Source organism: Pelodiscus sinensis, chromosome 3, assembly GCF_052426305.1.
Source record: "Pelodiscus sinensis isolate ZL-2025 chromosome 3, ASM5242630v1, whole genome shotgun sequence".
NCBI lineage: Eukaryota > Metazoa > Chordata > Testudines > Trionychidae > Pelodiscus > Pelodiscus sinensis.
In genome coordinates this window covers 200,361,142-200,373,433 of record NC_143054.1, presented here as the reverse complement: position 1 = coordinate 200,373,433, position 12,292 = coordinate 200,361,142, and the positions used below count along the sequence as shown (strand labels likewise).

General features: G+C 40.4%; 1 protein-coding gene across 2 annotated transcripts in view; it reads left to right on the top strand.

Moving 5' to 3' along the window:
• Positions 1 to 12,292, top strand: part of ZC3H6 (zinc finger CCCH-type containing 6) — a 67,920-nt gene that overhangs the window by 43,419 nt on the left and 12,209 nt on the right. For both annotated transcript variants that reach the window (XM_089777583.1, XM_089777584.1), the window contains exons 7-9: positions 2,059 to 2,172; positions 5,254 to 5,361; positions 6,291 to 6,544. In XM_089777583.1, the coding sequence (XP_089633709.1) occupies positions 2,059 to 2,172; positions 5,254 to 5,361; positions 6,291 to 6,544 (476 nt within the window). The remainder of the gene's footprint in view (positions 1 to 2,058; positions 2,173 to 5,253; positions 5,362 to 6,290; positions 6,545 to 12,292) is intronic.

Genomic DNA, 12,292 nt, shown 5'->3' with positions numbered 1-12,292 from the left:
AGGACACCAAATGAAATGAATGGGTAGCAGGTTTAAAACTAATGAAAGAAAGTTCTTCTTCACACAGCGTGTGGTCAACCTGTGGAACTCCTTGCCAGAGGAGGCTGTGAAGGCTAGGACTATTACAGAGTTTAAAGAGAAGCTAGATAATTTCCTGGAGGTTAGGTCCCATAAAAGGCTATTAGCCAGGGGATAGAAATGGTGTCCCTGGCCTCTGTTTGTCAGAGGCTGGAGAAGGATGGCAGGAGACAAATCGCTTGATCATTGTCTTCGGTCCACCTTCTCTGGGGCACTTGGTGCTGGCCACTGTCGGCAGACAGACTACTGGGCTAGATGGACCTTTGGTCTGACCCAGTACGGCCGTTCTTATGTTCTCCCTCTCGAACATCTGCTATTGGCCACTGTTGGCAGAAAGGATATTGGACTAGATGAACCTTTGGTCTGATCCAGTATGTCTGTTCCTCTGTTCTTATGTGTATGTCATAAGTGTATTTTTTTACTTATTTCTGGTTCCATTGTGAATTTGGGGGCACACAATTTTCTGTGTCTTTTCATGATTATGATTTTTTTTCTCCATCATTACTTTGAATATAAAAATCTAATGTAATTAGGCTCTTTCCAAATTCCTGGTGAAAACATAAAATAGTCTTGAGCATTTTCATGGTTTTGTGTCTGTTATGGTATTTAAATCCCCTGGTTCCTAATATCATGAGTATTTAATGCACCTACCTTTATACAACAAGTAGTAGTAAGGTAACTTAACTTTTCTAAGTACTTTTAAAAAATAAATTATCATTATGAAAACTTTCCAGGGAACTTATAATGTAGTCCTGTAATGTAATACAATTTATATGATTTTTTTGTTATGTCTAAATGGGCAGTCCCTATATAATAGTTTCTAATACTTTTCCATAGCATTAAGCACTTGCCCTGGCATTTGTGAACACACAGTTTTCTAGCAAAAACTACAGTGTTTGCTTAAATTGAAAGATAACAGGAAAGTATTTAATGATTCTTTAATGAGTAGTGTCCATATGGGTGCTCCACTTCAAGCGTACATGCACCTCAAAGTGAAGCACCCGTAAGAGGACACATCTCAAAGTACTCCAGTAACTGCAGGAGGTGAGTAATCAAGAACACATATTCCTGCGCATCCAGAAATATAATCTATGCTATCATGTGCGAAAGTGTCCGTCTGCTATGTACATTGGACAAACATCTCAGACACTTCGCCAAAGGATTAATGCCCACAAAACAGATATCAGACAAGATCACAAAGAGAAAACAGTTTCTTGCCACTTTAACCAGAAAGGACACTCTCTAAATGACTTAGCCACCTGCATTCTGCTACAAAGACCTTTTACATCTGCACTTGAAAGGGAATCCTCTGAACTGTCATTCATGTTAAAATTCGACACTTGCCAACAAGGACTTAACAAGTCTTTGAACTTTCTCACCCATTACCAAGACAGTTTCCCCAATTATCACCTGTAATACCATTAACTCACAAACATCCCACTCTCCCTACCTTTAATATCAGCAATTCACAGACACTTACCTTCCTTCCTCCCCCTTCCCACCCCCCTCCCCCCCGCATCCCCCTTCTGTTCTGCAATGTGATTTGTCCTTTTCATATTTGTTCATTTTTTTTAATTGTATCCTTTGGTATATATGGTTGTGACTACTTTCTTCCACTATTTGATCTGAGGAAGTGGGTCTGGCCCACGAAAGCTCATCATCTAATAAACCATCTTGTTAGTCTTTAAAGTGCTACATTGTCCTGCATTTTGCTTCAACTCTCCATATTTAGTTTCTTTTAATGTAATTTACCAGATGTAATCAAGTTAAAAAACTAGTGCATATACTCCTTGGACCCTAGTCTTGAGTATCATTCCCTTGTGCTAAAATGTTCTTTGTCTCCATTTGTATTGTCAGTGGAGAGAAAAGTTCAAAACTGGATAAACAGGATGAAAGCATTATTATTAAACTATGAAGTTGAATAAATTCAGCATTAGAATTGATAATCTGTTTCTCTTTCCCTTTCTGTCATATCTACAGGGAGACCAGTGTAAATTTGATCATGATGCAGAGATAGAGAAGAAAAAGGAAATCTGCAAGTTTTACATACAAGGTTATTGTACCAAAGGAGAGAACTGTATTTATTTGCATAATATCCTTTGGGAAAACTATATTTGAATGAAATCCTAGTTAACTTTTTTTATATTTTAGTACAATCTGATTTTAGACACTTTATAACACCTGACTAATTGTGTTTTATTGTAAAATATAAATTGCAAAGTTTGTGCAATTGGTGTATGATAACTGCATGAGAGCAGTGATCCCTCTAAGCTGCGGGGCACAGCTTCACAGGTGATTAATCAGACCTGCCCAGTCAGAGGTTTAGGCCTCCTTGCAGAGAGCTGACTGATGCGGCATGGCTGATAATCACCTGTGAAACTGCAGTTTAGAGGGAACACTGTGAGAGAGAGATTTTCAAAAAAGATACCTTCTAATTCAGTTATAGTTAGGTTGTTCCCATGGATTGTTTACAGTTTTTCTTTTGAGGTTTATATCACATGAAGCACCATTGACAAGATAAAATTTATAGAGTGTATAATTTTTAAAATCCTTTTTACTATTAGGCTATTATTGGAAGACTAAAACTGAAAACTCTTAGAAATGAGTTTACTTTTTAACATGTCTTTTATGTGTCTGTCATCCCATAAAACCCTATATTGGGGAGTTTGCAACATCATAGCCACCTCTTAGTTCCATCAGTAGAACTTGTAAACACAGCATCCAGCGCGCTCTGTGGTAAAAATGAAATATAACAACAAAGTGAGTATAAAACACTCCTCATTGAATAATAGCATCATACACCTGCTTTGCTCACATATGGGACAGATGCAAATGACTGTACAAATCAGGCCTGTAGCCTTGAATTGTTAAAAAATCACTTGTGGATTGTGCATGGTTGAACAAAGCCACAGAGTTGTTACAACTATTCCATGAAGAAAAATGAGGGCATTAATTTTCACATGCGATTGTGTGATGGATGGCTAACACTGATCCATGCTTGTCCAAATACTGCTGGAGACAACTGGATTATATGAGTGTCCCTCAGGGTATAATTTGTCTTACAGAGCCTTTGTACTGAAGATCCAAAAACTAAGCTGCTGTTTGAACTATTCTCGCCCTGCCCACACTTCAGTGATGATTTCCTTTGCTTAAACATAATCTGTCCCTACATTTCATGGACCAGTATATGTTGTTTGTATAAGAAACAGGTTTTGATTATTGATTGATACTAAAATTGTACAAGTTTTTAATTTAGACAGATTAATATTTGCAATTTTAAAGTCCAGGATACAATTCTATATTTAATCCCTGTCATAAGTAATTCATCATTTAAATGATTAAATTTCCTTTGCTTCAAGAAGAAATTATACCTAATCATATATAATCTCATTATGCACAGATGCTTACAGTAGGAAAAATTTAGTCTTAAGAGGGAACTTCATCTTTTTATGAAATTATTAGCTTTAATTTGAAAAATTATTAGGTTATTTCATATATTAAAAAATAATAAAGAGAAAGTTAGGCTTTAGAATGAGGCTTTTGGTTGTGGTCTTTTATTTTGGGGGGAGTAGGTTAAACATATATAATCAATCTAGCAGAAGCAAGGAGGAGTCCTGTGGCACCTTGTAGTCTAACAGATTTATTGGATCATAAGCTTTTGTAGGCAAAGACCCACTTCGTCAGATGCATGTTCATCAGACATGCATCTGACAAAGTGGGTCTTTGCCCATGAAAGCATATGCTCCAATACATCTGTTAGTCTATAAGGTGCCAGAGGACTCCTCGTCGCTTTTGCAGATTCAGACTAACATGGCTACCCCTCTGATATAATCTAGCAGAATGTCAAATGGGATTAAACGGGGAATTGCTTATTAGTTTTGTCATACTGCTTAAAAGTATGGCTCTGGAAATAGTAAGATTATTAAATTTGCAGATACCACCAAGCTGGGAGGAGTTACAAGTGTTTTGGAGGACAGGGTCAAAATTCAAAATGATCTGGACTAGAGAAATGGCCTGAGGTAAGCAGGATGAATTTTAATAAGGACAGTGCAAAGTACTCCACTTAGGGAGGAACAATCAGTTTCACGCTTACAGAATGGGAAGTGACTGTCTAGGAAAGAGTACTGCAGAAAGAGATTTAGTGGTCATAGTGAATGACAAGTTAAACATGGGTCAACAGTGTGACACTGTTGCAAAAAAAGCAAACCTTATTCTGGGATGCATTAACAGGAGTATTGTGAGCAACACACGAGAAGTCATTCTTCCGCTCTACTCTGCCCTGATTAGGCCTCACTTTGAGTATTGTGTCCAGTTCTGGGCACCACATGTTAAGAAAGATGTGGAGAAATTGGAGAAGGTCCAGAGAAGAGCAACAAAAATGATTAAAGGTCTAGAAAACATGACCTATGAGGAAAAGGAGAAGGGAGAAAAAATGTTCTCCTTGGCCTCTGAGGATAGGATAAGAAGCAATGGACTTAAACTGCGTCAAGGGAGGTTTAAGTTGGACACTAGGAAAACTTCCTGCCTGTCCAAATGGTTAAACACTGGAATAAATTGCCTGGTGAGGTTGTGGAATCCCCATCACTAGAGATATTTAAGAGCAGATTACACTGATACCTATCAGGGATGACCTAGATCAGTGTTTCTTAAACTTTTTAAGACCGAGGAACACCAAACAGTTTTTTTAAGGGGATCAGCAAGGATTTTTTTTTGTTTCTTGTTAAGGGCGGCCATTCCCAAGGGAAAAGTTAACAACAAAACAAACAAACAAAAACCGCCCAAGGAAAAATTGTTGAGCAAAACAAACAAACAAAAAAGGACAAGGAAAAGAAGTTAAGTGAAAAAAAAAACAGTTTGCCCTTTTATCAGGAGAGCAGGCATTGCCCTTTTGAGGGCAGCCATTTTGAACTCTGATCTCCGTGGCACACCTCCAACTGTCTGGTGTGCCGCAGAAAACACTTTAAGAAACATTGATCTAGATAGTGCTTGGTCCTGCCGTGAGGGCAAGGGACTGAACTCGATGACCTTTCGAGGTCCCTTCCAATTCTAGTGTTCTATGATTCTAAGTATTTAGGAGCAGCGGAAGTCTAACTGAAAGTTACTCTGTGATGCTGTTACAAACTATGCAAATTAAATGTTGCTATCTGTTAGAGTCCTTAATATTTTTGCTTACATGAATTTCCTTGCAAGTTCTATCATACAGGAGCAAAATGTTACCAAGGAGATAAGTGTAAGTTTTCTCATGCTCCGCTAACTAAAGAAACAAAAGAACTACTGGATAAGGTGAGTAATGCCTATTCTAGCACAGTAAGTGAAAATTATTTCTGAGGGATAAGGTAATTAAATGGAATGAATTTCGACTGGGATCTTCCCAAGGAGTCAAAGGGAGATAGGTGATTATTTCCCAGTAATGTTTAACTTCCCTAACTCCCTAAGGCCTTGTCTGCACTTTACCAGCACTGTCAATCTACTTCAGCTGTGCAAGTAGTGTAGCTGAAGTCAACATTCTGCGGTGTCTTGCGTGTTGTAAGGTTGGCGGAGGCTGTTCTCCTGCTGATACAGGCTACTCTTCTCGGTAGAGTACAAGTGGAGACAGGAGAGCGCTCAAAGATCAATGTATTGCATTTAAGCAGATGTGATGCATCATCAATCCACTGCGTAGTATAGACAAGGTCTAAGAAAATCTCAGCCATAAGTTTGGCTCTGTGACCACTTGCTACCCCATGAATTCTCTTTTCCTTCTCTTTTTTCCCTCCCTTCATTTTTTTTATCTCTCTCCTCTTCATCCGTTATATATTCATCTCACTTTTCTGCCCTCTTCTACCACTTCCCTCTACCACTTCTTCTTTGACAACTTCCTTATTCTCTCATTTTTAAATGTATACTCATATGGCACAAAATTTATTATATGTATTTTAGAACATGTCAGTGCTTTCAGTCATCTGAAGTTACTGATCAGAGGACATGGATCTTCTAAAGTTGTTTGTTCCATATTACGGAAATGGTTTAATTTCTGGCTGTCTTAGAAGAAGTTTTAAGGGAGGATTTAGAATTCTTTTGGGTTTGATGTTAATGGCAGGCACTATATAGTAGGTGTAAAATTATAGAGCAGTTTAATTATTTTTAAATATAAAATGAAGTGCTACGATGAAATGTTACTCTCAGTGCAAATTTAGTACAATAAGAACTTTCACTGCATTGCTTTGTTTTAGGTTTTGAATACTGAAGAGGAACCACAAAATGAAGATGAGAAAGAACTGGAGGAACTCAGAAAGCGTGGCATAGTTCCTCTTCCTAAACCCCCTCCAGGAGTTGGACTTCTGCCAACTCCACCAGAGCAGTTTTCATTTTCTGAGTCTGATACAGAAAATTTTCAAGATCCTTCTGGTGAATTCAAGAAAATTCCATCTCTCTTTGAGATAGTTGTGAAACCTACTGTGGATTTAGCACACAAGATTGGAAAAAAGTAGGTTTTAGAATGGTCTGTAGAATGCCACATAAGACTGAAAAATGAATTTATAAACATTAGAGAAATGGACCATACTATCTTTTAGGAGAAATTGATAGTCTTGAGGATATTCAGAATTTGCCGTCTAACTGGGGAGAGGGAGTGGAATTTCCACTATTTCCCATTGTAATTACAATAATGTCATTTATCTGCTATCCTGTACATACGATTACTACTCCTGGGTTTCCCAGAAGAAACAGGCAAGGAAGTCACTCTCTCCACTCTGTTTTTTCAGTCCTCTGAATAATTGTGAGCCTACTTTTCTTTATCAGCGGGGTAGCCGTGTTAGTCTGAATCTGCAAAAGCGACGAGGAGTCCTGTGGCACCTTATAGACTAACTGAAGTGTAGGAGCATAAGCTTTCGTGGGCAAAGACCCACTTCGTCAGATGCATGTAGTGGAAATTTCCAGAGGCAGGAATAAATATGCAGGCCAGAATCAGGCTGGAGATGACGAGGTGGATCCAATCAAGGAGGATGAGGCCCACTTCTAGCAGCTGATCTGGAGGTGTGAATTCCAAGAGAGCAGAAGCTGAATGAATGGCTTGCTAACTACAAAAGCAGCTTCTGCTCCCTTGGAATTCACACCTCCAGATCAGCTGCTAGAAGTGGGCCTCATCCTCCTTGATTGGATCCACCTCGTTATCTCCAGCCTGATCCTGGCCTGCATATTTATTCCTGCCTCTGGAAATTTCCACTACATGCATCTGACGAAGTGGATCTTTGCCCACGAAAGCTTATGCTCCTACACTTCAGTTAGTCTATAAGGTGCCACAGGATTCCTCGTCGCTTTTACTTTTCTTTACACGGTGAACAAACCTCCATTTCCCTCTAGACTCCCATATAGACTGCTCTGTCTTGACTTCAGCCAGTGAAGAAACTCACTCATGAAATCGTGCAGGGACTTCATGGCTGCTATTCCAGCTCTGCCAGATATCAGCCCGTTCCTCTTACCCAGCCACCTCCCATAAAACTTATGTAATTGTTAGATACAAAGATTTGTCTGGTGGTGGTGTGTTGGATTTTTTCAAAGCTCTTTGAATTTAGGTTTGTGTGTGTTGGTCTTGGGATGTTTTAAACTGGAAATGTGGGCAGGTACTGTGTAAATTTACACACACAGTTTTTCCAATACAGCTTACTGTTTATTGTAAAAACTATTCTGCAAATGTGATGTGTAAATAGTGTAGACAGAAATTTCCTATAAGAATTAGTTTGCTACTGCCAACCTCATACCTACTTGACACCAAAAGGATTGGAACAGATACCCCAACGGTAAAAAGATAATGCACTAATAAATTGTTGATATTTGGAATAGAACCAGCTTTTTCTAACTCCGCTGAGGATGATGATGATGGGCAATCTCTTGTTGCCAAGTATGATCATCTTCCATGGGAGTTATGGATCTTCAGGTGGCTGATAAGGCTGATCCTTGAACCACAAGTTCTATTACAGTGAGGACAGATGTTTCTAGGTACAGCTGGAGGCTGACGACAGTGACTAGAAGCCAGTCTCTCCTTCCTCCTGCACCTCTTCTCCTCTTCAGCATGTCAGCGGGTAAATTCAAAATACAGGGACTTGTCTCCGTTTTGAGTGATCTTGGGCGAGTGTCTCCCAATTGTCAACGTCAGTGTTGCACTTCTTAAGTTATCCTTTAGCAAGTCCTTATAGCTCTTCCGTTGTCCTCCCATGTTACAGTATCCTTTCAGCTGAGAAAACAGGACCCATTTTGGCAGGCGATGGTCTGGCAAGCCAACAACGTGACTAGTCCAGCGAAGTTGCCGATGGATGATCATTGTCTCAGTACGGGTGGTCTTTGCTTCTTCCAGAACACTGATGTTAGTGCGCCTATCTTCCCATTTGATCTTCAAGATCTTGCGGTGGCAGCATTGTTGATACTTTTCAGGGAATTTCAAGTGAAGCCTATAAGTTGTCTTGGTTTCAGACCCATACAATAGTGTTGGGAGAATGACTGCTTGATAGACAGGAAGTTTGGTGTCTGTTTGAATGTTGTGATCTTCAGAAACCCTGTGCTGTAAATGAAAAAAGACTGCACTAGCACAGCTCCGATGAAACTGGATATCTCATAAATATCTACCTTGGATGAAAGATAACTTCCAAAGTAGAGAAAATGATCGACCTTCTCCAGTGCCTCTCCATTGATTTTAATAGATGGGGCACATGGTACCTCATTTGGAAAGGGCTCATGGAGCACTTTGGTTTTCTTGATGTTGAGGGTGAGACCAAGACATGCATAAGCATCAGCAGACACATTCAAGATAGCCTGAAGATCTTTCTCATAGTGGGCAAAAACTGCATTGTCATCAGCATACTGAAGTTCCATGATAGATGTGGTGGAAATCTTACCCTTAGCTTTCAGCCTGCTAGCCTAAACAGCTTTCCATCCATTCTATAGATGATTTCAATGCCAGCTGAGAGCTTATTAGCAATTAGGTTGAAAATGTCTGTAATAAAGACTGCAAACATGGTTGGGGCAATGATACAGCCTTGCTTGACTCCTGTTTGTACTTTGAAAGGTTCACTCTGGGAGCCAGTGCTGCTCAAAACAGTCACTTTCATGTTGTCATGAAGCAGCTTTAGGACATTGATGTATTATCAGGACATCCAATCTTTGAAAGTATAGTCCGAAGGGCACAGCGATTCACTGAGTCAGATGGTCTAGTTAGATCAATAAAAGCCACATACAGTGGTTGGTTTTGGTGCCGACTTTTCTCTTGTAGCTGCCATGCAATGAAGATCATATCCACAGTGCCGCGACATGGTCGGAAGCCACTCTATGACTGGTAAAATTTCTTCTGACGGGGCAGGAGACTTGTTACAAGGGCCCATGCTAGAACTTTGCTGTAACAGTAAGGAGAGAGATACAACAATAGTTTCTACAGTCCATTTTATCCCCTTTTTTTTTAAAAAAAAGGTAACAATCAAGGCATCCCTCATTTCATTGGATACCTCCTTCTTTATCCAGATTTTAAGGATAAGCAGGATAAGCTGCCAAATTAACTCTGGTCCACCGTCTTTAAAGATTTCAGCAGGGATCCCATCTGGACCTGCTGCCTTGTTCTTCATCTGCTTGATGGCAGTGTATACCTCATACAAAGTAGGAGGGGTTCCGAGCTCATCCCTAGAAGGTTGTTGGGGGATTTGCTCAATAACTTCATCTGCAACCATGGAATTATGATTAAGAAAATCTTTAAAAAGTTCTTTCCAGCAAAAATTAATGGCTTCATTGCACTTCAAAAGTGTTGTTCCATCCTTTGAGCGAAGGTAGTTCATGCCATGACAAGTTGGCCCATAAACAGCCTTAATAGCACTAAATAAAACCACATGCATTTTGGGTATTCACAAAATATTTGAAGTTTTTGCATTTTCTCGTTTCACCATTTAAGAACATAAGAATGGCCATACTGGGTCAGACCAACAATCAGTCTAGCCCAGTATCTTGTCTGCTCACAGTGGCCAATACCAGATGCCCCAGAGGAAGGGAACACAAGAAGTATTCCTCATGTAATCCCTCTCCTGTCACCCAGTTCCAGAAACACAGAGGCTAGGGATGCCACTCCTACCCATCCTTGCTAATAGCCATTGATGGACCTAACCTCTATGAATCTATCTAGCTCTTTTTTGAACCCTGTTAAAGTCCTAGCCTTCACCACATCCTCTGGCAAGGAGTTCCACATGTTGACTGTGCGCTGAGTGAAGAAAAACTTCCTTTTGTTTGTTTTAAACCTGCTGCCTATTAATTTAATTTGGTTGCCCCCTAGTTCTTATATTGTGGGAATAAGTAAATAACTTTTCCTTATTCTCTTTTTCCATACCAGTCTTGATTTTACAGACTTCTATCATATCCCTCCTTAGTTTCCTCTTTTGTAAGATGAAAAGTCCAAGTCTTTTTAATCTCTCTTCATATGGGACCCACTCCAAACCCCTCATCATTTTTGTTGCCCTTTTCTGAACATTTTCCAATGCTAATGTATCTTTTTTGAGATGAGGCGACCATATTTGTACTCGGTATTCAAGATGTGAGAATAGCATGGTTTTATATTGAAGCAATAAGATATTTTCTGTCATATTCTCTATCCCTTTTTTAATGACTCCTAACATTCTTTTTGCTTTTTGACTGCCACTGCACGTTAAGTAGATGTTTCAGAGAACTATCCACAGTGATTCCAAGATCTCTCTCTCTCAAGTAGGTATAGCCAAATTAGTCCCCATCATATTGTATGTACAGTTGGGATTATTTTTCCAATGTGCATTACTTTACATTTATCAACGTTAAATTTCATTTGCCATTTTGTTTGCCCGATCACTTAGTTTGGTGAGATCTTTTTGAAGCTCTTCACAGTCTATTTTGGTCTTAACTATCTTGAGCAGTTTAGTATCATCTGCAAATTTTGCCACCTTACTGTTTATAGATGTTCAACCAATTCATTTAATGAGCAATGATAGCTGCATGTTGCTCTGATCAATCACTGTCTGAGTTGTCCATCAGGGTATGTGTGTTCCAGGCTCCAAAGATGAAAAGTTTCTTACATTTTCGACGGCTGGGGTGGTGATCCTGGTGGATGCAGCTATCTAGCCACGAGGAAAAGAGGCAAGACTATTTCTAGGGCACTGTTTCTAGCCCCCTTTCCATGTGTGGTGAGCAGAGTGCATGCTGAAGAGTACTGCTCAGTCATGGGTGCAACAGCCGAGATGCTCGACCTGCCCCAGTCCTCGAGCAAGACAACTGAAACACATACCCACCACCTGTGTGTCGGTCTCTGACTAGGAACTTTCATGTCTCACTGTCCTGTTCCCATCGCTGATCGCTGTCAGACTTTGACTTATGCAGGTGTTCTTTTCCCAAAACTGGAAGATGCCTGTGCAGGACTTCTTTTAAAGTGGGGAGACTGGTGCACAACAATTACCACACTGTCCTTGACAGGTTGAAACCAATGGCATGGACACAATGAAAACTGGAAATCCTCTGTCTGCTGCAGCCTGTCTGCTGCAGCCTACACGCTTGTGTAACATTACACAACCGTTTCAATTCCATTTTGCATTTATTCTCCATCTTCTCTGCCATTGAAGCCTCCGTGAATCACACTGTGTCTGGAACCTCACCCTTGACCATTCTGCCATTGGTGACTCTAAGGGAGTACATGGCTCCAGGCAGCATTGTTCTCGGGAGTTGTTGGAACTCCCCTACTCCTTTTGGGGGGGGGGGGGGAAGTATTGTTTGCAGTGCTTTTATATCCATGTTGGTCCCATGATGTTAGAGACACATGGTGGGTGAGGTAATATATTGAACCAGCTTTTCTTGGTGAAAGTGACAAGCTTTCAAGCTACGCAGAGCTGCTCTTCAGGAAATAAAACAAATGGTAAGAAAAGCCATTATAACGGGTGGAGAACCTAAGGATGCGGCCCTCAGCTTGCCTGGTTCCAGCCCCCATGGGTTGGGGTTTCCCCCCGGCATTGGGAAACCTGTGCTCGTGCTTCAGTCTCCCCACTGTCCCCTCGTGGGGCTGGAGCATATAAAATCTACTGGCTTTGTCCCCGAAGGCTCTGGTATGTTTGGGGAATGTCTTTCTGCTCCTCAGTTGAGGGCCACCTTAGAGATGAGTTTTTTTCTTTTGCTTCTTATTTGTGTGCAGCAGCCCTCAACTGATTTTTCTGTGGATCAGCGCCCCCTTTCTTCCCCCCTCCCCCAC